At 49.2% G+C, this 27,198-nt stretch overlaps 2 protein-coding genes across 6 annotated transcripts in view; one reads left to right on the top strand and one right to left on the bottom strand.

Annotated features, from left to right (window-relative positions):
- The window catches only part of TJP3 (tight junction protein 3), a 68,773-nt gene extending 42,933 nt beyond the window's left edge, over window positions 1-25,840 (top strand). For all 4 annotated transcript variants that reach the window (XM_080988806.1, XM_080988804.1, XM_080988803.1 and 1 more), the window contains exons 11-20: window positions 324-480; window positions 1,965-2,073; window positions 3,966-4,185; window positions 5,433-5,629; window positions 7,020-7,115; window positions 7,803-7,873; window positions 10,374-10,685; window positions 20,401-20,658; window positions 23,564-23,616; window positions 25,254-25,840. In XM_080988806.1, coding sequence (XP_080844932.1) covers window positions 324-480; window positions 1,965-2,073; window positions 3,966-4,185; window positions 5,433-5,629; window positions 7,020-7,115; window positions 7,803-7,873; window positions 10,374-10,685; window positions 20,401-20,658; window positions 23,564-23,616; window positions 25,254-25,362 — 1,582 coding nt within the window. In that variant the 3' untranslated portion in view covers window positions 25,363-25,840. The remainder of the gene's footprint in view (window positions 1-323; window positions 481-1,964; window positions 2,074-3,965; window positions 4,186-5,432; window positions 5,630-7,019; window positions 7,116-7,802; window positions 7,874-10,373; window positions 10,686-20,400; window positions 20,659-23,563; window positions 23,617-25,253) is intronic.
- The window catches only part of GAMT (guanidinoacetate N-methyltransferase), a 242,831-nt gene that overhangs the window by 193,941 nt on the left and 21,692 nt on the right, over window positions 1-27,198 (bottom strand). The gene's annotated exons all lie outside the window — the stretch shown is intronic.

Here is a 27,198-nt window from a genome sequence, read left to right as displayed (position 1 = left end):
AAAGGACAGACGCCATTTCCACACCTCCGTTAAAAACATTCCCACAGTCTGTCCGTTGATTTCCACAGGCTTGCCAGTCTATATCTCAGGGGGCCCTGCCAGGTCAAGATCACATTCCAATCAGTGGCGTAGCGTGGGGGGGGTGCAGGGGGGGCCGGCCGCACCGGGCGCAACATCTGGGGGTTAGGGGGCGCAAATCCACGGGTTAGGGGGTGCAAATTACTTGCCTTGCCCCGGGTGCTGACAACCCACGCTACGCCACTGATTCCAATAACCATACATTCACATTCCCTGGGAGCATTTTTCGTCCTCTCCTGTTTCAGATACAGCCCCGCTTCGAAAGTGGTCCGTTTCATAAAAGCCAAGAGCATCGGTCTCCGTCTGGCCGGTGGCAACGATGTCGGCATCTTCGTCGCCGGGGTGCAGGAAGGCAGCCCAGCTGAGACCCAGGGGATCCAGGAAGGAGACCAGATCCTTCAGGTAAGCAGATCCCTCGCCCAAGGACTGCCTGATGTCCGCAAGGTCTGTGATGTGATGGGGACGCAGGTGGCGCTGTGGTCTAAACCACTGAGCCTCTCGGGCAGGCATGGGCAAACTCGGCCCTCCAGATGTTTTGAGACTACAATTCCTATCTTCATCATCATCATCATAATTTATTATTTATACCCCGCCCATCTGGCTGGGTTTCCCCAGCCACTCTGGGCGCCTTCCAACAGAATATCAAAATACAGTAACGCATCAAACATTAAAAGCTTCCCTAAACAGGGCTGCCTTCAGATGTCTTCTAAAAGTCTGGTAGTTGCTGTTCTCTTTGACATCTGGTGGGAGGGCGTTCCACAGGGAGGGCGCCACCACCGAGAAGGCCCTCTGCCTGGTTCCCTGTAACTTGGCTTCTCGCAGGGAGGGAACCGCCAAAAGGCCCTCGGTGCTGGACCTCAGTGTCCGGGCAGAACAATGGGAGTTGAGACGCTCCTTCAGGTATACTGGGCCATTTAGGGCTTTCAAGGTCAGCACAAACACTTTGAATTGTGCTCGGAAATGTACGTATAATCCCTGACCACTGGTCCTGTTAGCTAGGGATGATGGGAGTTGTAGTCCCAAAACATCTGGAGGGCCAAGTTTGCCTATGCCTGCTCTTGGACTTTCCGATCGGAAGGTCGGTGGTTCGAATCCCCACGACGGGGTGAGCTCCCGTTGCTCTGTCCCAGCTCCTGACCCAGTAAAGTAGCTGGGTTCTGTGTTATAAAACAAGAACCGCTAGTTAGTTTTCCAATGTATTTCTTATCGGTAAAAAATAAATGTTGTGTGGCACAAGCAGATTTTTATCCTGAAAGTGTGACGCAGAGAGAAAAAAGGGCACCCCCAAAGGTCATCCAGCCCAACCCCCTTGCAATGCAGGGAAATGTTGCCTGTTGCGAGACTCGAACCCACGACCCTGATTTTGAAGAGTCTCATGCTCTACTAAAGGCACGCGGGTGGCGCTGTGGGTTAAACCACAGAGCCTAGGGCTTGCCGATCAGAAGGTCAGCGGTTCGAATCCCCGCAATGACGGGGTGAGCTCCCATTGCTCGGTCCCTGCTTCTGCCAACCTAGCTGTTTGAAAGCACGTCAAAGCGCAAGTAGATAAATAGGTACCGCTCCGGCGGGAAGGTAAACGGTGTTTCCGTGCGCTGCTCTGGTTCTCCAGAAGCGGCTTAGTCCTGCTGGCCACATGACCCGGAAGCTGGACGCCGGCTCCCTCGGCCAGTAAAGCGAGATGAGCGCCGCAACCCCAGAGTCGGCCACCACTGGGCCTAATGGTCAGGGGTCCCTTTACCTTTACCTATGCTCTGCTAAGAAGCACTGCTCAGAGCAGTTTGGAAGAGTCTTATTTCAGAGGGGAAAACAAGTGTGCATTCAGACAGAGGTGCGGAACATGGTTATCTCTGCTTCCTTACTCCTTGCTCCCCGGCTCCTGCCCACAGGTGAACGAGCAAGTTTTTCATAACCTCACCCGCGAAGAGGCCATTCAGTACCTCCTGGAGCTGTCGCCGGGCGAAGAGGTGGTGTTGCACGTTCAGAATAAGCAGGACAGTGAGTAACTCGCCATTGTCGTGTCCCTCCAGCCCTCATTTGCCATTGCTTAACTAGGACTTACCGATCAGAAGGTTGGCGGTTCGAATCCCCACAACAGGGTGAGCTCCTGTTGCTCGGTCCCTGCTCCTGCCAACCTAGCAGTTCGAAAGCACGCCAGTGCAAGTAGATAAATAGGTACCGCTCCGGCAGGAAGGTAAACGGCATTTCCGTGCGCTGCTCTGGTTCACCAGAAGCGGCTTAGTCATGCTGGCCACACGACCCGGAAGCTGTACGCCGGCTCCCTCGGCCAATAAAGCGAGATGAGCGCCACAACCCCAGAGTCGGTCATGACTGGACCTAATGGTCAGGGGTCCCTTTACCTTTACCTTAATATTTATTATTATTATTGTTTTTAATGGAAGGCAAGAAAAGAGAGCGATAGACAGGCTGGCAGAACAGCGTCTTTGCAGGAGCCTCTAGCCTTCCCGAATGCCAGCAAGGCTGAACATTGGAGTAATCAGTGTTGGAAACTCAGATATATAAGCGAATTGCCAAATGACACTTTCAACCAGGGGGCGGCAAACTATGGTCCCCGGGCTGGATCAGGCCCATCTGGGTCCTAAATCCGGCCCGCGCCATGAAGCCGGAACCCGCTGCAACGCCGAGACTCCCAGTGACGGCGACTTGTTTACCTCAGTGGCGTCTTTATTCTTTGAAGAGGGATTCAAGGGAACTTATCATGAATGTACAATTCAATTTGAGACAGGTTGAATTGTATAATAGTGAGAGGCTCACACGAGCCTGCAACCACCTGTCAGCTGTGTGTGTAAAAAGGGGAATCTATCTCTGCTAAGTAAAGGAACTTCCTAGCGCAAGTTAGGTAGGATATTAATAAACAATATATCCTCTCCTGCCACCCTGAACATTCCCACAGGGGAGATGCTCTGCAGGGGTCAGTAAACTTTTTCAGCTGGGGGCCGGTCCACTGTCCCTCAGACCTTGTGGGGGGCCGGGCTATATTTTGAAAAAAATATATGAACAAATTCCTATGCCCCACAAATAACCCAGAGATGCATTTGAAATAAAAGCACACATTCCACTCGTGTAAAAACACCAGGCAGGCCCCACAAAAACCCAGAGGTGGATTTTAAATAAAAGCACACATTCTACTCATGTGAAAACAATCAGGGGGGACGCGGGTGGTGCTGTGGGTTAAACCACAGAGCCTAGGGCTTGCCGATCAGAAGGTTGGCAGTTCGAATCCCCGCAATGGCAGGGTGAGCTCCCGTTGCTCGATCGCCGCTCCTGCCAACCTAGCAGTTCGAAAGCACGTCAAAGTACAAGTAGATAAATAGGTACCGCTCTGGCAGGAAGGTAAACGGCGTTTCCGTGCGCTGCTCTGGTTCGCCAGAAGCGGCTTAGTCCTGCTGGCCACATGAACCGGAAGCTGGACGCCGGCTCCCTCGGCCAGTAAAGCGAGATGAGCGCCGCAACCCCAGAGTCGGTCACGACTGGACCTAATGGTCAGGGGTCCCTTTACCTTTACCTTTAAAAACACCAGGCAGGCCCCACAAATAACCCAGAGATGCATTGTAAATAAAAGCACACATTCTACTCATGTGAAAAACACACTGATTCCCGGACCGTCTGCGGGCGGGACTGAGAAGACGATTTGGCCGGATCCGGCCCCCGGGCCTTAGTTTGCCTACCCATGCATTATGGAGAGCAATGTCGCTTGCCTGGGGTTCAAAATAATAATAATAATAATAATAATAATAATAATAATAATAATATATTTGTACCCCACCCATCTGGCTGGGTTTCCCCAGCCGCTCTGGGCGGCTTCCAACAAAGATGAAAAATACATCAAAATGTTCCAGCCTTTGTTTCTCTCTCTCTCCTCCTATCAGTCTACAGGAAGATGGTGAAGTCCAACGTGGGCGACTCCTTCTATATCCGCACCCATTTTGATTTTGAGAAGGACGCCCCCTCTGCTCTGAGCTTCACCCGTGGTGAGGTCTTCCACGTGGTGGACACCATGTACCGGGGGAAAGTCGGAAGCTGGCTAGCCATGCGGATGGGCAAAGATCTCCAGGAACTCGACAAGGGCATTATCCCAAACCGAAACAGGTATCCTGGGCAGAGATGGGCTGTCTCTGAGGGTCCCTATGTTGTTTAGTCATGTCCAACTCTTTGTGACCCCATGATCTGGCTTATTTTACACGGGGGTAGTCCCGATCAGAGAAGACAAGTGTATTAAATTGTATACATTACTGGCTGCACAATATTGCAATATTTCGTACAATATTAGTTAAGACACATTACAATTAGCGGAGACTCTATAGCTACACAGGGTGATATAATCCGATATTAGAAATACTCAGAGTAGACCTATTGATAAATTCCAGCATTAGAAATACTCAAGAGTTAGACCTATGGGAATTAATGGAGACTCTAGCCATTAAATTATATTGGCTGCATTTTTTGTTGTTGTTTAGTCGTGTCCGCCTCTTTTGTGACCCCATGGACCAGAGCACGCCAGGCACTCCTGTCTTCCACTGCCTCCCTCATGCTGGTAGCTTCAAGAACACTGTCCCACCATCTCGTCCTCTGTCGTCCCCTTCTCCTTGCGCCCTCCATCTTTCCCAACATCAGGGTCTTTTCCAGGGAGTCTTCTCTTCTCAGGAGGTGGCCAAAGTCTTGGAGCCTCAGCTTCAGGATCTGTCCTTCCAGTGAGCACTCAGGGCTGATTCCTTAAGAATGGAGAGGTTTGATCTTCTTGCAGTCCATGGGACTCACAAGAGTCTCCTCCAGCACCAGAATTCAAAAGCATCCATTCTTCGGCCATCAGCCTTCTTGATGGTCCAGCTCTCACTTCCATACATCACTACTGGGAAAACCATAGCTTTAACTATACGGACCTTTGTGGGCAAGGTGATGTCTCTGCTTTTTAAGATGCTGTCTAGGTTTGTCATCGCTTTTCTCCCAAGAAGCAGGCGTCTTTTAATTTCGTGGCTGCTGTCACCATCTGCAGTGATCATGGAGCCCAAGAAAGTAAAATCTCCCACTGCCTCCATTTCCTCCCCTTCTATTTGCCAGGAGGTGATGGGACCAGTGGCCATGATCTTCGTTTTTTTGATGTTGAGCTTCAAACCATATTTTGCGCTCTCCTCTTTCACCCTCATTAAAAGGCTCTTTAATTCCTCCTCACTTTCTGCCATCAAGGTTGTGTCATGGGTGTAATCCCATGGGATTACTGTGCTTCATTGGCCAGCAAACTCGCCTGACTGACCTGAACCCCATAGAGAATCAATGGGGCATTGCCAAGAGAAATACCCTCCACCCAACCCATCCCGTGGTTCTCCTTTGCATCCCAGGGCAGAACAGATCGCCAGTTTGGAGTCCGTCCTCAAGGCCACGTCGGGAGCCGCCTCTTCAGGGCCGAGGGCTGAGTTCTGGAAACTGCGGGGCCTGCGAGGAGCAAAGAGGAACCTGCGGAAGAGTCGCGAGGACCTGTCTGCCCTGACCAAGCAAGGGCATTACCCGCCATACGAGAGGGTCGTTCTGAAGGAAGGTGAGGGCAACTTGCCTTGTTTTTGGGGACTTCAAGAGCGGTGGGCAGTGCCGGATTTACATATAAGCTAAACAAGCCATAGCTTAAAGGTAAAGGGACCCCTGACCGTTAGGTCCAGTCATGGACGGCTCTGGGGTTGCGGCGCTCATCTCACTTTACTGGCCGAGGGAGCCGGCGTACAGCTTCCGGGTCATGTGGCCAGCAGGACTAAGCCACTCCTGGAGCAACAGAGCAGCGCACGGAAACGCCGTTTACCTTCCCGCCGGAGTGGTGCCTATTTATCTACTTGCACTTTGATGTGCTTTTGAACTGCTAGGTTGGCAGGAGCAGGGACCGAGCAACGGGAGCTCACCCCATCACAGGAATTCGAACCGCCGACCTTCTGATCGGCAAGCCCTTTGGCTCTGTGGTTTAACCCACAGCGTCACCCGCATCCCAAAGCTATAGCTTAGGGCCCCACTATTTTATTTTATTTTTTCTGGCCCATGTAGGACCAGTCTGGATAGTTGGCCTTGGTGAAGATTTGATGTTTTCACCCCCCCAAAAAAAAGTTTTTGATTGGAGTTTCTGCTGAAATGAGGCTGCATTTTAATGTTGTGTTTTAATCTTGTTTTTAAGTTGTATTTTAATCAATTGTTTTTATACCTGGTGTTAGCCAGTCTTGGCTGGGGAGGTTGGGGTATAAATAAAATTTATTACTACTTCTTCTTCTTCTTCTTCTTCTTCTTCTGTAACAAGGTCAATAATAGCATATTTGGGTATTTTCAGTGCTTTTTTCTGGGGGGACGGACGCAGGGGTACGCATACCCCTTAACATTCTGTGAATTTTTGTACTTTTGTCCATTTACTATACAGAAATGCAACTTTTGGGTTGCGAAACCGGGAAACCGGGAAGTGCATTCTTCCAGGTTTCGCCATGCGCACATGCGAAGAAGCACTCTATCACACTGTGCGCATGCACAGAAGCAGCGACTCTACTTGCGGATTTTTCAGGATACGTACGGACCCCTGGAACAAATTATATCTGTAACCAGAGGGTCCGCTGTATTTATTTCCCCCGATTTGAACTATAAAACGGTGGTTTTCTTGAGTCAAAATGAGAGTACCTCTAAACATTTTATTTTATTAGAAAAAAACACTGGGTATGTTTATGCAATGTTATGCGTGAGGCTTAACCATTGGCCTTTGAGGACCTGGCACCTTCCAGACCTTTTTGGACTACAATTCCCATGCTGGCCGGCGGTTGATGATGGGAGTTGTAGTCCGAAACATACACAGAGCATCGCCTAGAAAACGTCGCCCTGATCTCCTCCGTGACAGAGGGAGATATAGATGCAATAAATGAGCAGGACCCCTCTGACTTTCCTCCTCTCCTCCTCCTCCCCGGCAGCAACCTTTAAGCGCCCGGTCGTGATCCTGGGACCCATCGCCGACATCGCCATGCAGAAACTCAGCACCGAATTGCCGGATCAGTTTGAGATTGCAGGTGAGCCTTCTTCCCTACGACCCGAGTCCGGTGCATAGCTGTCAACCGTCCCTTACTTGGCGGGAAAGCCCCTTATCCCAGCACTGTGTCCTGCTGCTGTCCCTTACTGATGATGTCTCTTAAATTTCCCGGGTTTCAAAGGAAGCAGCTCCTCTCCCTCCCTCTCTGCCGGCCAGGGAGGAGGGAGGCTCCAACTGGGTTGCTTGGCTGCGTTGCTCACCCAATAAGGAGTCTAAGAACGACTGGGGGGTGGAGCTTGCATGCCTTATGCCGATCAAATCGGCCGCGTTGCCTGGGGACTCGCCTTTGCTCAGCGCTTCCCAGCGGAGAGGTGACGGTGGTTTTCCTTGCTGCATCCCCTTTGCTGGGTTGCTGCGCTGTGGGAACCACCGCTTGAGGCTTCGTTTGGCTGCTGGCTGGGCTTTCTGCCTTTGGCTCGGAGGGGCTCAGAAGTTGAACATACCTGTGCTTAGAAAATCCCTTATTTTGGCTGCTGATCCCTTATTTTCGAGGCTGCTGGTCCCTTATTTTCAAATCTGTAAGTTGACAGCTATGGTCCGGTGGGGCCGGGAGGGCCAGGTCTTCATATGTTGTCCGACTCACTGTGCTTTGACCGACACTTGCGCAGTCAAAGATGGAAAAACAATATCCATCTCTCTCTCTTTCTCTTTCCGTCCCCATTTTTAGAGAGCGTGGCGAGAGAAGGGAGCTCATCAAAGGTTATCAAGCTGGACTCCGTGTGGCACATTGCAAAACAGGTTAGAGGAGTGAGGCGGTGGGAACGTCACGAAACTGGGGTCCAAGGGGGTGGGAAGCAAATGCTCCCTCTCTCTGAAGCCCTTCCCTTCAAAATAAGACGCTAGTCCTCATGGTTCTGTGTTGTGTTCTGAAGGTGTAGGCAAGGACCGGACCCTGATTAAAACAAAACACACGAGGCTCGGCCAGCAAGACTCTGGGAGGATGTGCCAATAATAATCACCTCTCACACCCTGGCCCAGGTCCCTTTTATTAACAGAAGAACTTTTAACACAGCGCTTGTAAGAACCAATCCGAGGTCCTCTGAGCATTTCAAAAACAACCACTACATGGGTACAAAGTTAGATGCGAGAAATCCTTTTAACTACAAAGACTACTTTGAGCATGCATAAATAAAACAGGAATCAAGGAGGAATGCATTTAGCAAACCCTGAAGGTCATAAACAGGCAGTAAACAAGAAAGAAATGTAGTATTTACCATATCCTTGTGAACTCTGTTTCCTGAACTCTCTTCCTGGCCCTAAGATTAACAAAACTAACAAAAGCGACATCAAAGCTACCTTCTGTCTTTATGACCCAGGATGCCTGGTGAAGCAACTGGTCTGTGTTTTAGAATGCTTAGATGCGGGTGGCGCTGTGGGTTAAACCACAGAGCCTAGGACTTGCCGATCAGAAGGTCGGCGGTTCGAATCCCCACAATGGGGTGAGCTCCCGTTGCTCGGTCCCTGCTCCTGCCAACCTAGCACTTCGAAAGCACACCAGCACAAGTAGATAAATAGGTACCGCTCCGGCAGGAAGGTAAACGGCGTTTCCGTGCGCTGCTCTGGTTCGCCAGAAGCGGCTTAGTCCTGCTGGCTACATGACCCGGAAGCTGTACGCCAGCTCCCTCGGCCAGTAAAGCGAGATGAGCGCCGCAACCCCAGAGTCGGCCACGACTGGACCTAATGGTCAGGGGTCCCTTTACCTTTATGTGCCTGTCAGGCGTAGAAAATGGACAGTAGAGATAATGGACAGAGATGCAGAGGCTTTTGGGATTGAATCAGAACTTGTGTCAAATGGCCCAAAGCAATGCATTCATTGCAGACACAATGGCTTGCTACATTTTTTCATAATTCCTCATAGCAATCTCCCTTGGCCACCACAGTTCTGAACAGAGGGGTGATTTAAACAGGAAGCCGCCTTTTGCCAGATCAACACATTGTTCCCTCCAGCTTAGCATTCTCCACACTGATTGGCAGAAGCTTTCTAGGGAATGTTCCCATCTATACTCGGAGACTCTGGGTGTTGCTCCTTGCAGCAAAGGGGCCAACTGACCAGATGTCAAGGCAATAAACAACTATTTTACTTTTAAAAGACATCTGAAGGCGGCCCTGTTTACGGAAGTTTTTAATGTCTGACGCTGTATTGTTTTTAATATTTGGTTGGAAGCTGCCCAGAGTGGCTGGGGAAACCCAGCCAGATGGGTGGGGTATAAATAAATTATTATTATTATTATTATTATTATTATTATTATTATTCTCTTGAACCATGCAATGTCTTGTCTTTTACATCAGATTTAAACAACACACGTTATAAATACAGGGCTGGTTTCAGATACCGTCTAAAAGTCAGATGGTTGTTTATCTCCTTGACATCTGGTGGGAGGGCGTTCCACAGGGCGGGTGCCACTACCAAGAAGGCCCTCTGCCTGGTTCCCTGTAACCTCACTTCTCGCAGGGAGGGAACCGCCAGAAGGCTCTCGGAGCTGGACCTCAGTGTTTGGGCAGAACGATGGGTGTGGAGATGCTCCTTCAGGGATACAGGGACATTTAGGGCTTTCAAGGTCAGCACCTTTGAATTGTGCTCAGAAACGTCTTGGGAGCCAATGTAGGTCTTTCAGGACCGGTGTTATATGGTCTCGGCGGCCGCTCCCAGTCCCCAGTCTAGCTACCGCATTCTGGATTAGTTGCAGTTTCCGGGTCACCTTCAAAGGTAGCCCCATGGAGAGCGCATGGCAGTAGTCCAAGCGGGAGATAACCAGAGCATGCACCACTCTGGCAAGACAGTCTGCGGGCAGGGAGGGTCTCATCCTGCATACCAGATGGAGATGCCCTGGACGCAGAATTAACCTGTGCCTCTATGGACAGTTGTGAGTCCAAAATGACTGTGAGTCCCATATGGTCTTGGCGGCCGCCCCCAGTCCCCAGTCTAGCTGCCGCATTCTGGATTAGTTGCAGTTTCCGGGTCACCTTCAAAGGCAGCCCCACGGAGAGCGCATGGCAGTAGTCCAGGCGGGAGATAACCAGAGCATGCGCCACTCTGGCCAGACAGTGCACGGGCAGGGAGGGTCTCAGATAGAGTTGGCAGACAGCCGCCCTGGATGCAGAATTGACCTGCGCCTCCATTGACGGCTGTGAGTCCAAAATGCCCTCCAGGTTGCACACCTGGTTTCAGATGGAGTTGATAAATAGCCGCCCTAGATGCACGATTGACGGCCTCATTTGTCGCTTTCCTGTCTCCCAGGATAAACACGCCCTTTTGGACATCACCCCGGCAGCCGTGGAGAGGCTCAACTACGTCCAGTACTTCCCCATAGTGGTCTTCTGCGAGCCGGACAGCCGGCAAGGCGTCAAAGCCATGCGCCAGTGGCTGGCCCCGGAATCCAAGAAGAGCTCGCGGCGCCTCTACGCCCAGGCTGGCAAGATGCAAAAGGACTGGAGCCACATCTTCACGGCCACCATCAGCTTGGCTGGCGGCTCCAACAGCTGGTACCAGAGTCTCAAGGACATCATCCGGGTGCAGCAAGCCCGACCCGTATGGACGACAGAGGAACAGGTGGGTGCCGTCTGGGGTATAAGAACCTGGATCTCACGTCTTACGCTGTGGTTGTGGCATGCTGGCGTTTTCTTTTTTTTATGAAATATTTTTCATTTGATTTTTTAAAATGTCAGCTTCGTTCCGGAGCGGACAGAGGCTGGGGATGAAAGCTGGCAAAGAGAGATAAGGAGACTGGAATGTGAGAGGGAGGAGCGGCAGCCGAGTGGCATAGCTTCGGAGAACAGAGAGCAGGCAGCAGATAGCAAAGATCCACAAAATGCCAATATTAGCTCAGAGACGGAAGGGGAGAGGCCAGGAATTGTTGTTGTTGTTGTTTAGTCGTGTCCGCCTCTTCGTGACCCCCTGGACCAGAGCACGCCAGGCCCTCCTGTCTTCCACTGCCTCCCACAGTTTGGTCAAACTCATGCTGGTAGCTTCGAGAACACTGTCCCACCATCTCGTCCTCTGTCGTCCCCTTCTCCTTGCGCCCTCCATCTTTCCCAACATCAGGGTCTTTTCCAGGGAGTCTTCTCTTCTCCTGAGGTGGCCAAAGTCTTGGAGCCTCAGCTTCAGGATTTGTCCTTCCAGTGAGCACTCAGGGCTGATTTCCTTCAGAATGGAGAGGTTTGACCATCTTGCAGTCCATGGGACTCTCAAGAGTCTCCTCCAGCACCAGTACTCAAAAGCATCCATTCTTCGGCGATCAGCCTTCTTTGTGGTCCAGCTCTCCCTTCCATACATCACTACTGGGAAAACCAGAGCTTGAACTATACGGACCTTTGTCGGCAAGGTGATGTCTCTGCTTTTTAAGATGCTGTCTAGGTTTGTCATCGCTTTTCTCCCCAGAAGCAGGCGTCTCTTAATTTCGTGACTGCTGTCACCATCTGCAGTGATCATGGAACCCAAGAAAGTAAAATCTCTCACTGCCTCTATTTCTTCCCCTTCTATTGGCCAGGCCAGGAATAGCTAGCCTAAAAACTCGAAGGCTCGAAAAGGTCAGTGAGAGGAGAGGAAAAGAGTGGAAGCGAAAGGGTTTTTCCCCCTTTTGGAAGAAGAGGAAGGGTCAGAGTTTAGACTCAGGCAACTGCAAACTTGGAGTCAGACACGGCGTGAAGGAGCTCTGGAGTGATTTATGTGTTTGAGCAATAAACCTGAGATAATTACTGCTGGTGTCTCGCTTCTGTGGGAGAGCCAAGCCATTAGAAAAATATAGACTTATTGCAAAATCAATTAAAAATCCATATAAAAAGATTGCCCTGAATCTCAAGACTTCCCCCCCCCTCCATCCCCTCCATGGGTCCTAATATCAATATTTACAACAGCATATAAATCCGTTATCCACATTTTTTATCCGTCCAAATTGTCCATAGTCTTTGTAACCTTGCAAATGAGAAAAATCCTGCTGTTTTCATCTGCTTACAATGATCTCCTAAATAAAATATAATTTCCTCCCATTCTTTTTAAAAGTTCTTGTCCTCTTGGTTCCTGAGCTTTCCAGTTAATTTTGCGGCTGTTGACGTTTCTGGTCCTTTCGAATCTCGGTACCTATAATTCCTAATTAAAAAAGCTTCTGGTTTTTTTAAACAAAAGTTATTTTAAACACTCCCCCCCCCATTATATATCATCTCCCAGAATGTTTTTTATTACCTCACACATCCACCACACATGATAAAAGGTACCTTCTTTTTCTTTACATTTCCGGCAGGTATTTCTGCTGGTTCTATACATTTTTGCTAACTTCCTAGGAATCAAATACCACCGGTACATCATTTTCATATACAGTCATATCTCGGAAGTCAAACAGAATCCATTCCAGAAGTCCGTTCAACTTCCAAAACGTTAGAAAACCAAAGTGCGGATTCCGATTGGCTGCAGGAAGCTCCTGCAGCCAATCAGAAGCTGCGGAAGCCCCGTCGGATGTTCGAAAACCGGAACAGTCGCTTCTGGTTTTCGATTGTTCGGGAGCCGAGGTACGGCTATAATTTCCTTTCAGCACACAACATGCTGCACGCTCGCGTTTTCAAAGAAGAACGGTTGGCTTCCGATTAATAACCATCATACTAATTAATAATATTAATTTATTTTTAGCATTGTGCATCATTCAAGAATGGGCTTACAATTATTTGCATTTTTTGAGCTGCTTTTTGCCATCTGGTGTCTCTCTGTAATAATGTTTTCTGAGTCTCTCTTTTCCATTGGACCGATCTTGGGGTTGTGTTTTTTAAAAAGAACCAGGAAGTTTGCAACCCTCTCCAGGAAACCTTTTAAGCTTAAGGGCAATAACTTCCATCTAGCATGAACACATTTGCAGAAAATTTCCTGTTTTCTTAGACATTTCTTTTCTCTGCCCTCAATGATCTTACGGGTGAAACTGGTTTTGATTGGGTTTTTAACAAAATGTTATAATTGTTTTTATCGCTGATGTTTTTCGTTGTGAAATTGCTTCGAGGTATTTTACAAGAAGCACATTTCAAACGGAACAAAATCAGTAAGTGCCTGTTTGCTGATCTGCAGCAACTTATACCCAAGTTGTCATGCATTTTAATAGGTAAATTCTCCTTGCAATGTTTATTTTGAACAGCTGGTTTTATTGATGTTTTGAATTTATTATTTTTTAGGTCCACTTGGTTTTTAACTTCTGGCTTTTAACTGATAATTTTAATGTATCTTCTGTGCAATTTGGACAGCTGCCCAGTCACTCTGGATTTGAACACCTCTTAGAATATCGTGACCAAACTTTGCATGACAGCTCCTGAGATCAGGAACTGCTTTTCATCTATATTTGGATGCCTGATTTTATCCTGATTTTGCACAATCATTCCTGAGATCAGGGAACTGGTTTTCCTCTATATTTGGATAAAACGGGGGGTTATTTTGAATCAAGATGGTGAACTGAACCTTTCGAAACTGCCCTGATTTTTGTTGCAGAAAAGCAAATACATTTCCTTCTTCTGAGCTTCTAGTTAATGCATGAGTTGCTTTAAACTACACGAGGGCGATCTAAACATCACCGGTTCCAAGTCATATTCTTGTTCTCTCCCAACGTGTTGAGACAAGATCTTTGCCTCTTTCATCTTTACTCATCCGATAAATAGTTGTTTCATGAATAAAGTCTCTGAACTCCAGAAACTGTAAGTGATCAAATAAATCTTATTGACCTAAGCAGCAAGCACTTCTAACAGGTTATGGGCCCAGGCGTATATTTGGAACCCCAAACGGATTTTCCCAAAGTTTCCTTTCCAAAAGCCTTCCCATTCCAGCGAGAAAGCCAGCGAGAAGGGGAGTGGATTTCAAGAGAAGTGAAGAGTAAGGCTGGGTGGACTGGACTAGGAAGAAAGAGCCGGCTGCAAGGAAGGAAGGAATCTGCAAAAGCAAAAATCCTAGGTGTGCCTCTCCCCAAAGGGAAAGCAGAAGGGGAAGGTTTGCATTGCTGGGAACTGGAACTTGCAGAGAGATGAACAATGGCTGGAATTTAGGCAAAGGCAGTAATCCCCAAGTCGAAGGAGCAGATTTTTCAACTGTGGATGTTCAAGATAGAGAATCTCCCAGCCTGCTGCTGATTTTGCGCAATCGGATAACGAAGGGCAAGCAAGCAAAAGGCGTTGTCTTTCGCTGGAAGAATCACTGATAATACACACCAGAGGATTGGGGAAACGGTATTCAATTAGGCTGAAACAGGATGGAGACTTGCAAACTCGTCTGAGTACCACCCTAGAAATTCTTCTGCGATTGAGAAAAGTCGGTGGTGATCTTGAGGACAACCGTGCGGCGGTTTCCGTCTTACGCCGTTTACCCCAATCCTTTGATAAATGTCCTGGAGACCCAACCAGAAGCAGATTTGAGTCTTTTCCAAACAAGTTGAAGAGCGTCACAGGATTAAGAGAGTTCTTGGGGAGGAACGCAGCACAGACGCTTGTCAAGGAAAGAGCAAAGAACGTCTTTTCGTTGTGGGGAAATGGGACACCCAAGGGAATATTAGAAGTCTGGGGTGCAAGCTTTAAAGCTGCCTGGTATGTTGATTCGGGTGCGAGCAATCCTAGGACAAGTTGGGTGAAAGATGCCTGCCAACTTGACAGTTGGGTGAAAGGTCCCTTCCAACTTGACAGTTTTATGATTCCAGAAGTGACACATCTTTGTTGCACCGCTTGATCCAAACTACAAAGACCGGATTTACCGTATTTTTTGCTCTATAAGACTCACTTTTTCTCTCCTAAAAAGTAAAGGGAAATGTGTGTGCGTCTTACGGAGCGAATGCAGGCTGCGCAGCTATCCCAGAAGCCAGAACAGCAAGAGGGATTGCTGCTTTCACTGCGCAGCGATCCCTCTTGCTGTTCTGGCTTCTGAGATTCAGAATATTTTTCTTCTTGTTTTCCTCCTCCAAAAACTAGGTGCGTCTTGTGGTCTGGTGCATCTTATAGAGCAAAAAATACAGTACTTTGCCAGTGGGAACAGCAACATTCCTATATATATATACAGTGGTACCTCGAGTTAAGTACTTAATTCCTTCCGGAGGTCCGTACTTAACCTGAAACTGTTGTTAACCTGAAGCACCACTTTAGCTAATGGGGCCTCCAGCTGCTGCTGCGCCGCCGGAGCACGATTTCTGTTCTCATCCTGAAGCAAAGTTCTTAACCTGAAGAACTATTTCTGGGTTAGCGGAGTCTGTAACCTGAAGTGTATGTAATCTGAAGCGTATGTAACCCGAGGTACCACTGTGTGTGTGTGTGTGTGTGTGTGTGTATATATATAATTTTTATTAGTTTTTTTTAACATACCATTTCCAACAGTAATTAAACATACTTTCACATCTTATTCAAATTTTTGACTTCCATCAATCCTGTCTGAAAATTTTCCAATCTAATCTCTCAGTATGCATTTCTTATCTTCCCTATGACATTTCAAACTCATAACCAACATCTCTCTCTTTTTCTACTTTGTAACACTTCATATATTTCTCCTTACAAAACTTCTAGCGTAATTTGTTGATTACAGTTGCTCTTCAAATAATTCATATACTTCTTCCAATCTTCTGTCAACCTCTGGTCCCGCAGGTTTCAAATCCTCCCTGTCGTTTTGTCCAATTCTGCATAGTCCATTAATTTCGTCTGCCGTTCTTCTTTCATCGGAATTTCTTCTTGTTTCCATTTCTGGGCTAACAATACTCTTGCCACAGTTGTTGTGTATAAAAACGATTTAACATCTTGCCTATTAATGAGTCGTACAGCAACATTCCTGAACGGAAAGGCTGAGCCTTTTTCAAGTGAGTCCAGCAAAGATCATTCCCATATTCATTCCCCAAGTAACACCCTCTGGGAACGACCAGCCAAGTACGACCGGAACCATCGCAAAGCGGTACCACTAGTTCGGAGACTCGCTCCAGAAGGATACCACGGCCGATGGTATTGAAAGCCGCCGAGAGGTCCGGAAGAATTAACAGGGACGTGTTTCCCTTGTGTGTGTCTCTCTCGACAGAGCTACTAAAGCAGTTTCTGGGCCAAAACCAGAAGTGGATCCAGAAAATCAGTTTCTTCCAAAAGTGCCCGGATCTGGCCTGCCACCACTTGCTCCAGAACCTTGCCCGGGAAAGGGAGATTCTAGAAAACTGCAACCTGTGTTGCTGAGGGAAGTAGTCCGACTCATGCAACATGTTGGCGACCAATCTACACACAATAATTGCCGTATTTTTTGCTCTGTAAGACTCACTTTTTCCCTCCTAAAAAGTAAGGGGAAATGTGTGTGCGTCTTATGGAGCGAATGCAGGCTGCGCAGCTATCCCAGAAGCCAGAACAACAAGAGGGATCGCTGCTTTCACTGCGCAGTGATCCCTCTTGCTGTTCTGGCTTCTGAGATTCAGAATATATTTTTTCTTGTTTTCCTCCTCCAAAAACTAGGTGCGACTTATGGTCTGGTGCGCCTTATGGAGCGAAAAATACGGCGCCAAAATGATTATGCATTCTTTATCAATCTTCTGAGAAAAATACAAAACCTTACGCAAAGCCACAGAGACTTGCGGAGTACCCATTGAAACCAGACATTATAAGTTCATCTTAGGTTGGGTAGTTCGCAAGTCTCTGTGGTTTTGTATTTTTCTGAGAAGATTGACAAAGAATGCATAATCATTTTGGTAATTATTGTGTATATATTAGTCGCCAACATGCTCCAGGAAAGGGAGATTAGCAACTGGCTGGTAGTTTCGGTTTTCTCAAATCCAGGGAAGGTTTCTTAAGAGTGGTTTTACAACAGCCTACTTCAAACAGGCAGGAACCACCCCTTATTGTAAAGAAGCGTTGATCACCTCCCTGGCCTAGCCAGCTGTTCCCTCCCTGATGGTTTTTATCAGCCAAGAGGGGCAAGGGTCTAGACCGCGACTGGTCGCCCTGACCGATCCAAGCGTCCACAACCTCAAGCCTTACCAGCTGAAACTCACCCAACACAACAGGACTAGACTGTGCTCTAGACACCCTGTGAGATTCGTCTGCTATCACATCAGAGTCAAGGTCTTGGTGGATGCAAGCGATTTCAGCATAATGTTGAGTTCACAGATACAAAGCCAGACTTTGCAGAGGTTTGGCGAGACCTTGCAAAGCAGAAAAGCGCCAGGAAATTAAAAAACCGGCCTTTTTGTATTATGTCAAAGAGGATCTCTGCAGGAGCCAACCTGGTTTTAAAGAGCTAAACGATGCTGATCTAGTCTGTGAGCTTTGCAAAAAGCCCCTGCGGTCCTGAGCAAGCTTGCTGGAGCTTAGAAAGAGAAATCGACAGTGTCTTGACTCGTGGAAACGTTTTCTCAAAGCAAAGGCGATCCTCGTTTGTACTCCCAAGCTTTGAGATTTCAGGTGGACCTACCTGGTCATTTATGGTGATCTAGTGGCCTGCTAGGACCAAGATGAAGATGCTAGCTCCGTTCTTCACAAGCTCTCTCAGCAATTCAAAGACCTTGCCAACCTCACAAGACCTTGTGTCTTGGGACACAAATCGAGCATTAACACTCTGACAATTTTCCTTCTTAACCAGTCGCAGAAAACGGCAAAATTGCTTGCTTTTTTGGCGTGTGAGTTTTTGAATGTCGGAAGCCAAGGTTTTTGAGATACTCTTGGGGGTCAAGTTTTGGAAAAATCTTGGCTCTTCTGTGCCTTTGCCCAATAAGAAGCAATAAAAGGTAAAGGTAAAGGGACCCCTGACCATTAGGTCCAGTCATGACCGACTCTGGGGTTCCGGCACTCATCTCGCTTTACTGGCCGAGGGAGCCAGCGTACAGCTTCCGGGTCATGTGGCCAGCAGGACTGAGCCGCTTCTGGCGAACCAGAGCAGCGCACGGAAACGCTGTTTACTTTCCCGCCGGAGTGGTACCTATTTATCTACTTGCACTTGGACGTGCTTTCGAACTGCTAGGTTGGCAGGAGCAGGGACCGAGCAACGGGAGCTCACTGCGTCGCGGGGATTCGAACCGCCGACCTTCTGATCGGCAAGTCCTAGGCTCTGTGGTTTAACCCACAGCGCCACCCGCATCCCTAATAAGAAGCAACACAGAAAGGCAATGGGCATTTTTGGGGGGGCCTGTCTGTTGGCGTCCTATGCAGAAAGGTTGAGTTCCCTACTCGAGCTGATTTGACGTTCTGTCCAGCAACTCATGCACACCTAAAAGGTGCCTCTTCAACTTCATCTTCTAGCTGACAAGCCAGCTCTGGTTTTGGTTATGTTGATACCCAATGGGCGAGAGGTGCCACAGGCAAGAAATCTACCAGTGGTTACCTGTTTCAGTTTGGTCAAGGCATGATCAGCTGGCCATACAAGAAGGAATCCTCCATTTTGCTGTCTTCTGCAAACGCTGAATCCCTTATTGCGATCTCTGCCTGCCGATAAACACGATGTCTTTTTCTACCACTGTGTGGTCTTGGAAACTTCTCCTACCCTGGGCAAACCCTTTCCACCTACCCTTTCCACAAGGGCCAACATTGATGCCAAAATCCAGCATCGCCAGAACTCTGCGAGTACGGCTTTCTCCCGATTGAAGCGCAGAGTGTTTGAGGACCGGGACATTCGCAGGGAAACCAAAATGCTCGTTTATAAAGCTCTTGTACTACCACGCTTACTGTATGCTTATGAAACATGGACCACGTATAAACACCATCTCCAACTCCTTGAAAGATTCCATCAACGGTATCTCCGAAAAATTTTACACATCACTTGGGAAGACAGGCGAACTAATACCAGTGTACTGGAAGAAGCAAAGATCACCAGTGTCAAAGGGATGATTCTTCAACATCAACTTCGTTGGACCGGTCATGTTGTACGGATGCCTGATTATCGTCTTCCAAAGCAACTACTCTATTCCGAACTTAAAAATGGAAAGCATAATGCTGGTGGTCAACAAAAGAAGTTTAAAACTGTCTCAAGGCTAATAATAATAATAATAATAAAGTAGTATAAACACCAGCAACTGGGAAACACTGGCCTGCGAGCGCTCCAGTTGGAGAACAGCCTTTCCCAAAGGTGTTGTGGGCTTTGAAGACACTCGAACTCAGGACACAAGGGAGAGACGTGCTAAGAGGAAGGCACGCTTGGCAAACCTTCACCGTTATCATCTCTCGCTTGGAAACCTATGTCCCCACTGTGGAAGGACGTGTGGATCCAGAATTGGCCTCCACAGTCACTCACGGACTCACTGTTAAAACCGTGTTTGGGGAAGACAATCTTACTCGGCTACGAGGGATCGCCAAAGACAAGAAGGTCTTGGAAACAGCAGCAGCTAAGCTCTCTGAGGACCATGGAGGCTGTCACAGCCTGAGAAGATAAACCCAAAGACTAAACACATCGGCATAAAGTTATCTCCTTGCCAAGGACATGCAGCAAGATAGCATCGTTGGCTGACGGCCTGAGCTGTCCATAAATCGCCTGAAAATGCAAATATATTTGAGAAGGCAGGTGGTACTGCAGAAAAGCAAAAGACCTTTCCTTCTTCTGGACTTCTGGCTAATGCGTGTGTTGCCTTGAACCCTGTAAAGGCGCTGTTTTGTCTAGAAATTGTTTCGTGGCCTCTCTGCCTAAGCTAAGTCCCGTCGCATGGTCACCGTTTAGTTGTTCTCTCCCAACGTGTTGAGAGGCAAAACCTTTCGTCTCTGCTCATCTGGTAAATAGTTCCCGACGAGACGAATCCGTTCCTGCGTAAATAAAGCCTCTCCGGAAACTGTAAGTGATCGTTCTGGCCTAATTGACCCAAACCGCGAGCTCCCCTAACACCGCTTTCGAAACTGCCCATATTTTAACAACTGACTTGCCCTGTGTTTTTATGCGCTATGGTTTTTAAAAACAGACCAGCTTGGGGGCGGGCTATTAGAATTCCAGAGCGACACGCCGTGTGCGACGAGTAAATTTATATTTTGTGTAAACGGCTTTGAGGTTTGTTTTTTTAATCATTACTGTATTTTTGCTCTATAAGACTCACTTTTTCCCTCCTAAAAAGTAAGGGGAAATGTGTGTGCGTCTTATGGAGCGAATGCAGGCTGCGCAGCTATCCCAGAAGCCAGAACAGCAAGAGGGATTGCTGCTTTCACTGCGCAACGATCCCTCTTGCTGTTCTGGCTGCTGGGATTGAGAATATATTTTCTCTTGTTTTCCTCCTCCGAAAACTAGGTGCGTCTTGTGGTCTGGTGCGTCTTATAGAGCGAAAAATACAGTAGGTGATACGCAGGTTAGGTTAAACTAAACTCACCCGCCTCCCTTTTCCACCCAGGTGGATGTTCCAGCCGACGAAGGCTTGGACCTATTGAACCAGCCCTCTCCCACCAGCCCGGGCTACTTGACCTGCGACAGCCGAGCCAATAGCGACTATGATGAGACGGACGCAGAAGGCGAAGCTTACACTGACCAGGAGCTCGATGAATCCTATCAGGAGCCGGCCCTGGCTCGCTCCTCAGAACCCACCGAGCAAACCACGGATCAGGACCTCAGCGAGCGGGTAGCGGCTGCTTTGGCTTACCCAGTTAAGCAGGTAAAGGTAAAGGGACCCCTGACCATTAGGTTCAGTCATGGCCGACTCTGAGGTTGCGGTGCTCATCTCGCTTTACTGGCCGAGGGAGCCGGTGTACAGCTTCCGGGTCATGTGGCCAGCAGGACTAAGCCGCTTCTGGCGAACCAGAGCAGCGCACAGAAGTGCCGTTTACCTTCCCACCGGAGTGGTACCTATTTATCTACTTGCACTTTGACGTGCTTTCGAACTGGTAGGTGGGCAGGAGCAGGGACCAAGCAACGGGAGCTCACCCCGTTGAGGGGATTCGAACCGCCGACCTTCTGATCGGCAAGTCCTGGGCTCTGTGGTTTAACCCACAGTGCCACCCACGTCCCTAGTTAAGCAGGTAAGGAGCCCCCAAATGGGTTCCTAGGGGTCATCTACTCCAACCTAATCCCCATTCTCCTGCAGTGCTGGGCAGCCCATGTGATGGGGGAGTTACTGTTGCAAGAAACAGAACAGTTTGAGTGTATTACCCCAATCCTGGTCCGGCTGCACTGGCTACCATTTAGTTTCCAGGCCCAGTTCAAAGTGCTGGTTTTGACCTATAAAGCCTTAAACGGCTCAAGACCACAATACCTCAAGGACCACCTCTTTCCATATGAACCCACCCAGACCCTGAAATCATCCTCTGAGGCCCTCCTTCTTGTGCCTCCTCCTTGAGAGGTCCGGAGGGTGGCAACACGAGAACGGGGCCTTCTCTGCAGTGGCTCCCCGTCTGTGGAACACTCTCCCCAGGGAAGTTTGCCTGGTGCCTTCATTACACACCTTTAGACGTCAGACAAAAACGTTCCTTTCCAACCAGGCCTTTGCCTGATCCGATTTGCATCCTCTGCCCTTTTAAAATGTGTTTTTTGTGTGTGTGGAGGGAGGGGTATTGGGTTGCTGTTTTTATTTTTTATTAGGTATTTTGTGGTTTTATATCTTGATTTTATTCCGTGAACCTATACCCCCAGGTATAGGGCAGTATATAAATTCAAACCATCTGGTACGCAGGCTGAGACCCTCCCTGCCCACAGACTGTCTCGCCAGAGTGGTTCCAGCTCTAGTTATCTCCCGCTTGGACTACTGCCATGCGCTCTCCGTAGGGCTACCTTTGAAGGTGACCCGGAAACTACAACTAATCCAGAATGTGGCAGCCAGGCTGGGGACTGGGAGTGGAGACCACATAACACCGGTCCTGAGAGATCTGCATTGGCTCCCAGTACGTTTCCGGGCACAATTCAAAGTGTTGGTTCTGACCTTGAAAGCCCTAAACGGCCTCAGTCCAGTATATCTGAAGGAGCGTCTCCACCCCCATCGTTCAGCCTGGACACAGAGGTCCAGCTCCGAGGGTCTTCTGGCAGTTCCCTCCTTGCGAGAAGTGAGGTTACAGGGAACCAGGCAGAGGGCCTTCTCGGTGGTGGCGCCCTCCCTGTGGAATGCCCTCCCTTCGGATGTGAAGGAAATAAGCAGCTATCTTCTCTTTAAAAGACATCTGAAGGCAGCCCTGTTTAGGGAAGTTTTTAATATTTAACGCTGTATTGTTTTTAACACTTGATTGGGAGCCGCCCAGAGTGGCTGGGGAAACTCAGTCAGGTGGGTGGGGTATAAATCATAAATAATAATAATAATAATAATAATAATAATAATTATTATTAACAACAACATCTCCTGTTCTGTTTCACGGCTGAAAAACACTTAGCATTGGGATGCTTGTACTAATTTTTAGCCAAAATCTGTGCTTAAGAGAACCTAAGATGACCCTGCTGAGCCAGGCCCAATCCAGCCCAGAATCTTGTTCTCACGGAGGCTAAGAAGCTAGGAATCGAGGTAGACTGGCTCTGGAACTGGAGCCTGGCTTCTGGTACGAGCCAAAGGAGATTCATCTGGTCATCTGGTCCCAAATGACTTTGGGGAAAGGTGCAAACAGGATTCGCATGCAAGAACTACCATATTTTTCGCTCTATAGGACACACTTTTTCTCCTCCAAAAATGAAGGGGAAATGTGTGTGCGTCCTATGGGGCGAATGCAGGCTTTCGCTGAAGCCTGGAGAGCGAGAGGGGTCAGTGCGCACCGACCCCTCTTGCTCTCCAGGCTTCGGGCAGCTGTCCACAAGCCTTCGGAGCGTGGCGGGAGTTTCCGCCGCGCTCCGAAGGCTTGCGGATAGCAGCAAGCTCCGGGAGCGAAGGCGAGGTTACGTGCAACCTCGCCCCCACTTCCGGACCCGTTCTGGGGGCTGGGGTCGGGGGAAGCTCGGGCTTCCCCTGCCCCAGCCCCGCGGCTAAAAAGGAAGCCAAGACAGTGAGCGGGATCCATCCCGCTCGCTGTCTAGGCTTCTACCAAAGCCGCGCGCAGCCTCTCCCGGCGAGAGGTTGTGCGTGGCTAAAGAGGAAGCCTAGATAGCCAGCGGGATGGATCCTGCTCGTTGTCTTGGCTTCTTTGCTCTTTGGGGCTGGGGGGGGAATAATTTCCCCCCCTTTATTTCGCCCCCCAAAAACTAGGTGCGCCCTATGGTCCAGTGCGCCCTATAGAGCGAAAAATACGGTACTCTCTCCTCCTGTGGTTTCCAGGAGCTGTTCTTCAAAAGCGTCACTGCCTCTGACCACAAAGGCAGAGCCTAGCCATCACGGCTTGCAATAATTTTATTATTTGTACATCGCCCATCGGACTGGGTCGCCGCAGCCGCTCTGGGCTGCTTCCAGCAAATTAAAAACGCCAAACCCGGTTTTGAAAACAATGGTGCAAATGGGAAGCGATTCTCCTTGAAGAGTATCCCAAACTTTGGGTCCCCGGTTGTCGTCGGACTACAACACCCATCATCCCTAGCGAGCAGGGATGATGGGAGTTGTAGTCCCAGCGACATCCGGATTCTCACCTGCTGATTCCTCTTTCTTCCCTCTCCAGCACGACGGCGACCAGCAACCCCAAGGCCAATGGAGGGAAGACTACGGAATCAGGTAGCGCCTCCAAACTTGCTTTTTTGCATTCTGGGGTACTGGGAAAATGACCACCCGAGTGGGAGGGCTGATTTTTAGTTTCCAAGGGCACGAGATGAAGAGTTTGGGGGTCGAGGAGACGGGTTAGGGGCTGCAGCAACCCTGCAAGTTTTAAAAGAGGGCGGTTGGCCGGTCAACGATCCAACGATCCTGTGCGCTGGCTGCAGTTGTGAATGATTGCTCAAGTTACTAGTCCACATTGGCAGTTGTTGGCAGCCCTCTGACCAGGGCCGGATTAGGTCCGATGAGGTCCTAAGCTACTGAAGGTAATGGGGCCCTTTATATGTCCAGCTGTCCTTTGTCAACAACAAACTGTTGCTGTTTTTTGTGTTGAACCTATGCTATATGGTAATTTATGGACCTAATAGGTATCTCAAGCTTTCTGCATATGTTGCCGTGCAACCAGTCCATGCAGAATGTAGGCACCCTATATATAAAGGTAAAGGGACCCCTGACCATTAGGTCCAGTCGTGACTGACTCTGGGGTTGCGGCGCTCATCTTGCTTTATTGGCCGAGGGAGCTGGCGTACAGCTTCCGGGTCATGTGGCCAGCAGGACTAAGCCGCTTCTGGCGAACCAGAGCAGCGCACGGAAACGCCGTTTACCTTCCCGCCGGAGCGGTACCTATTTATCTACTTGCACTTTGAAGTGCTTTCGAACTGCTAGGTGGGCAGGAGCAGGGACCGAGCAACGGGAGCTCACCCCGTCACGGGGATTCGAAGCGCCAACCTTCTGATTGGGAAGCCCTAGGCTCTGTGGTTTAACCCACAGCGCCACCGGCATCCCTAAATATAGAAAGGAGCAAACTAGTGATATTTTAAGGAGCAGGCTAGCAGACGGGGCCCATGACTTACATCACAGGAGCCTACACAACACAAACCACTGTTGCTGTATGTAGGTTTTATTTTATTTGTTTTTTATGTTATATTTTGGAAATGTACATCCAGGGTTTTTTGTCCCTTTACATTTGGGGGGGGGGGGTCCCAAGAGAGCGGGGCCCTAAGCTATAGCTTGTGTGTCCAAACTTTTTTCAAAGAGGGCAAGATTTGATGAAGTGAACATGCGTCGCAAGGGCTGACCAAAGTTTATTGGACTGAAGTTGCTGAGCTTTTTATTGGATTTTACCCCAGGAAATAGGGACGTGGGTGGTGCTGTGGGTTAAACCAAGAGCCTAGGACTTGCCGATCAGAAGGTCGGCGGTTCGAATCCCCGCAATGACGGGGTGAGCTCCCGTTGCTCGGTCCCTGCTCCTGCCAACCTAGCAGTTCGAAAGCACGTCAAAAGTGCAAGTAGATAAATAGGTACCACTCCGGCGGCGTTTCCGTGCGCTGCTCTGGTTCGCCAGAAGCGGCTTAGTCCTGCTGGCCACATGACCTGGAAACTGTACGCCGGCTCCCTCGGCCAGTAAAGCGAGATGAGCGCCGCAACCCCAGAGTCGGCCACGACTGGACCTAATGGTCAGGGGTCCCTTTACCTTTTACCCCAGGAAATAAACTGCCACAGGGGGGCTGGATAGTACCGACCGGCGGGCTTGAACGACTTAAAATAAAAACCCCTCTTTTGCTTTAGTTTTGCAACCTGGTTTTCCTCTCTCCCAGGGAATATGAACACGATGCCCTGCGGAAGAAGTTCACCCACGCTCAGACCTACGACTCCGAGTCGGACCAAGACTACGGTTACGACTGGGGGCCTGCCACAGACCTCTAGACTGTTCTGCAGAGATTGGGGTTCGCCGATTGGAGGACTACACGATGTGCGTTGTGTTATTTTTTTCCCCATTTTGAAATTCTGTGCCTACGACATCCCTGTATGCCCTCTTACCAGCCCCGGGTCCCTGCGGATCAGGCCCCCCCGACCCCAAACTCAGGTCCCAATTCTTCGCGGCACCACCTAGCAAGGAACCGTTCCGCCTCCCTTTGCTCCGAAAATCCCGGGATCGGGGTGGGGGGGAAGATCTGTGCCAACGGCTCGCAGCTTTTGAACAAAAGACCTCGAGGCAAATCGGTTCTTTTTTAAAAAACGAGGAGATGGAAAATAAATAAATCTCCATGCACACCTGCAAAGTTTGGGCCAGTTTTTTAATAATAATAATAATAATATAAAACCTCCGTAATTGATCTCTCGCTGTCGGAGAACCACTCAAACTCCCCTCTGGATTTTTGCCTTAATAAATAGCTTGTTTTAAGTTGTGTTTCAATTCAGGGTTTTTGTGTGTGTGTGTGTGTCAAGAGCTGAAAACTCCAGATAGCTTTTCCTGGAGATCCTTGCTTTGCAGATTTATTTCATCTTTCGTTTCCTAAAACGTTAACATCGTTAAAAACAACAACACCACAAATCCGTTCGCCTCAACGGAGCTTCGCAGGTCGTTTCTTAGAACAGAGAAATCGGGAAGTTAAAGCGAGTTGTTTGTCAGAATTGTAAATGTAGAAATGAGGATCTCTCGGGCTTAAGGCCGTGTTAAAATGAGAGCGTCACAGGAGGCTGCCTGTTTGAGCAGAGACAATACCATATTTTTTGCTCTATAGGGTGCACCTAGTTTTTGGGGGTGGAAATAAAGGGGGGGGGAATTATTTCCCCCCCAGCCCCAAAGAGCAAAGAAGCCAAGGCAGTGAGCAGGATGGATCCTGCTCGCTGTCTTGGCTTCCTTTTTAGCCGCGGGGCTGGGGCGGGGAAGCCCAAGCTTCCCCTGACCCCAGCCCCCAGAACGGGTCCGGAAGCGGGGGCGAGGTTGCACGTAACCTCGCCTTCGCTCCTGGAGCTTGCTGCTATCCGCAAGCCAGTGTGGTGTAGTGGTTAAGAGCGGTGGACTCGTAATCTGGGGAACCGGGTTCGATTCCCCACTCCTCCACCTGCAGCTGCTGGGCGACCTTCGGCCAGTCACACTTCTTTGAAGTCTCTCAGCCCCACTCACCTCACAGAGTGTTTGTTGTGGGGGAGGAAGGGAGAGGAGAATGTGAGCCGCTTTGAGACTCCTTAAAGGGAGTGAAAGGCGGGATATCAAATCCAAATCCAATCCAAACTCTTCTTCTGAGTCCGGCGGGAACTCCCGCCGCGCTCCGAAGGGTTGTGGATAGCTTCCTGAAGCCTGGAGAGCGAAAGGGGTCGCTGCGCACCGACCCCTCTCGCTCTCCAGGCTTCAGTGAAAGCCTGCATTTGCTCCATAGGACGCGCACACATTTCCCCTTCATTTTTGGAGGGGAAAAAGGACGTCCTATAGAGCGAAAAATACGGTATGCTGGCGAGGGCCTATTTGACCCAACCACTTCCCTGCTTAAAAGCGCCTCTCAAGCTGGGGGAAATTGCAGTCTTCCACTCACCAGTGGAGAGGGGGGGGGAAAGAAAAAACAGCTTCAGGAGGCAGACTTTGGATGGGAAAACCCCAGATTCAAAGAAGCCCTGCCTCCCAGCTCAAACTGGCAGCTGCCTTGCGGGCACAAAACTCTCCCCCCCCCAAATACCGTATTTTTCGCTCTATAAGACGCACCAGACCACAAGATGCACCTCGTTTTTGGAGGAGGAAAACAAGAAAAAAAATATTCTGAA

The sequence above is a fragment of the Podarcis pityusensis genome (assembly GCF_964106645.2).
Source record: "Podarcis pityusensis genome assembly, chromosome: 18".
NCBI lineage: Eukaryota > Metazoa > Chordata > Lepidosauria > Squamata > Lacertidae > Podarcis > Podarcis pityusensis.
Note: the sequence above shows the minus strand (reverse complement) of the source record. Positions and strands in the feature narration are given on the sequence as shown.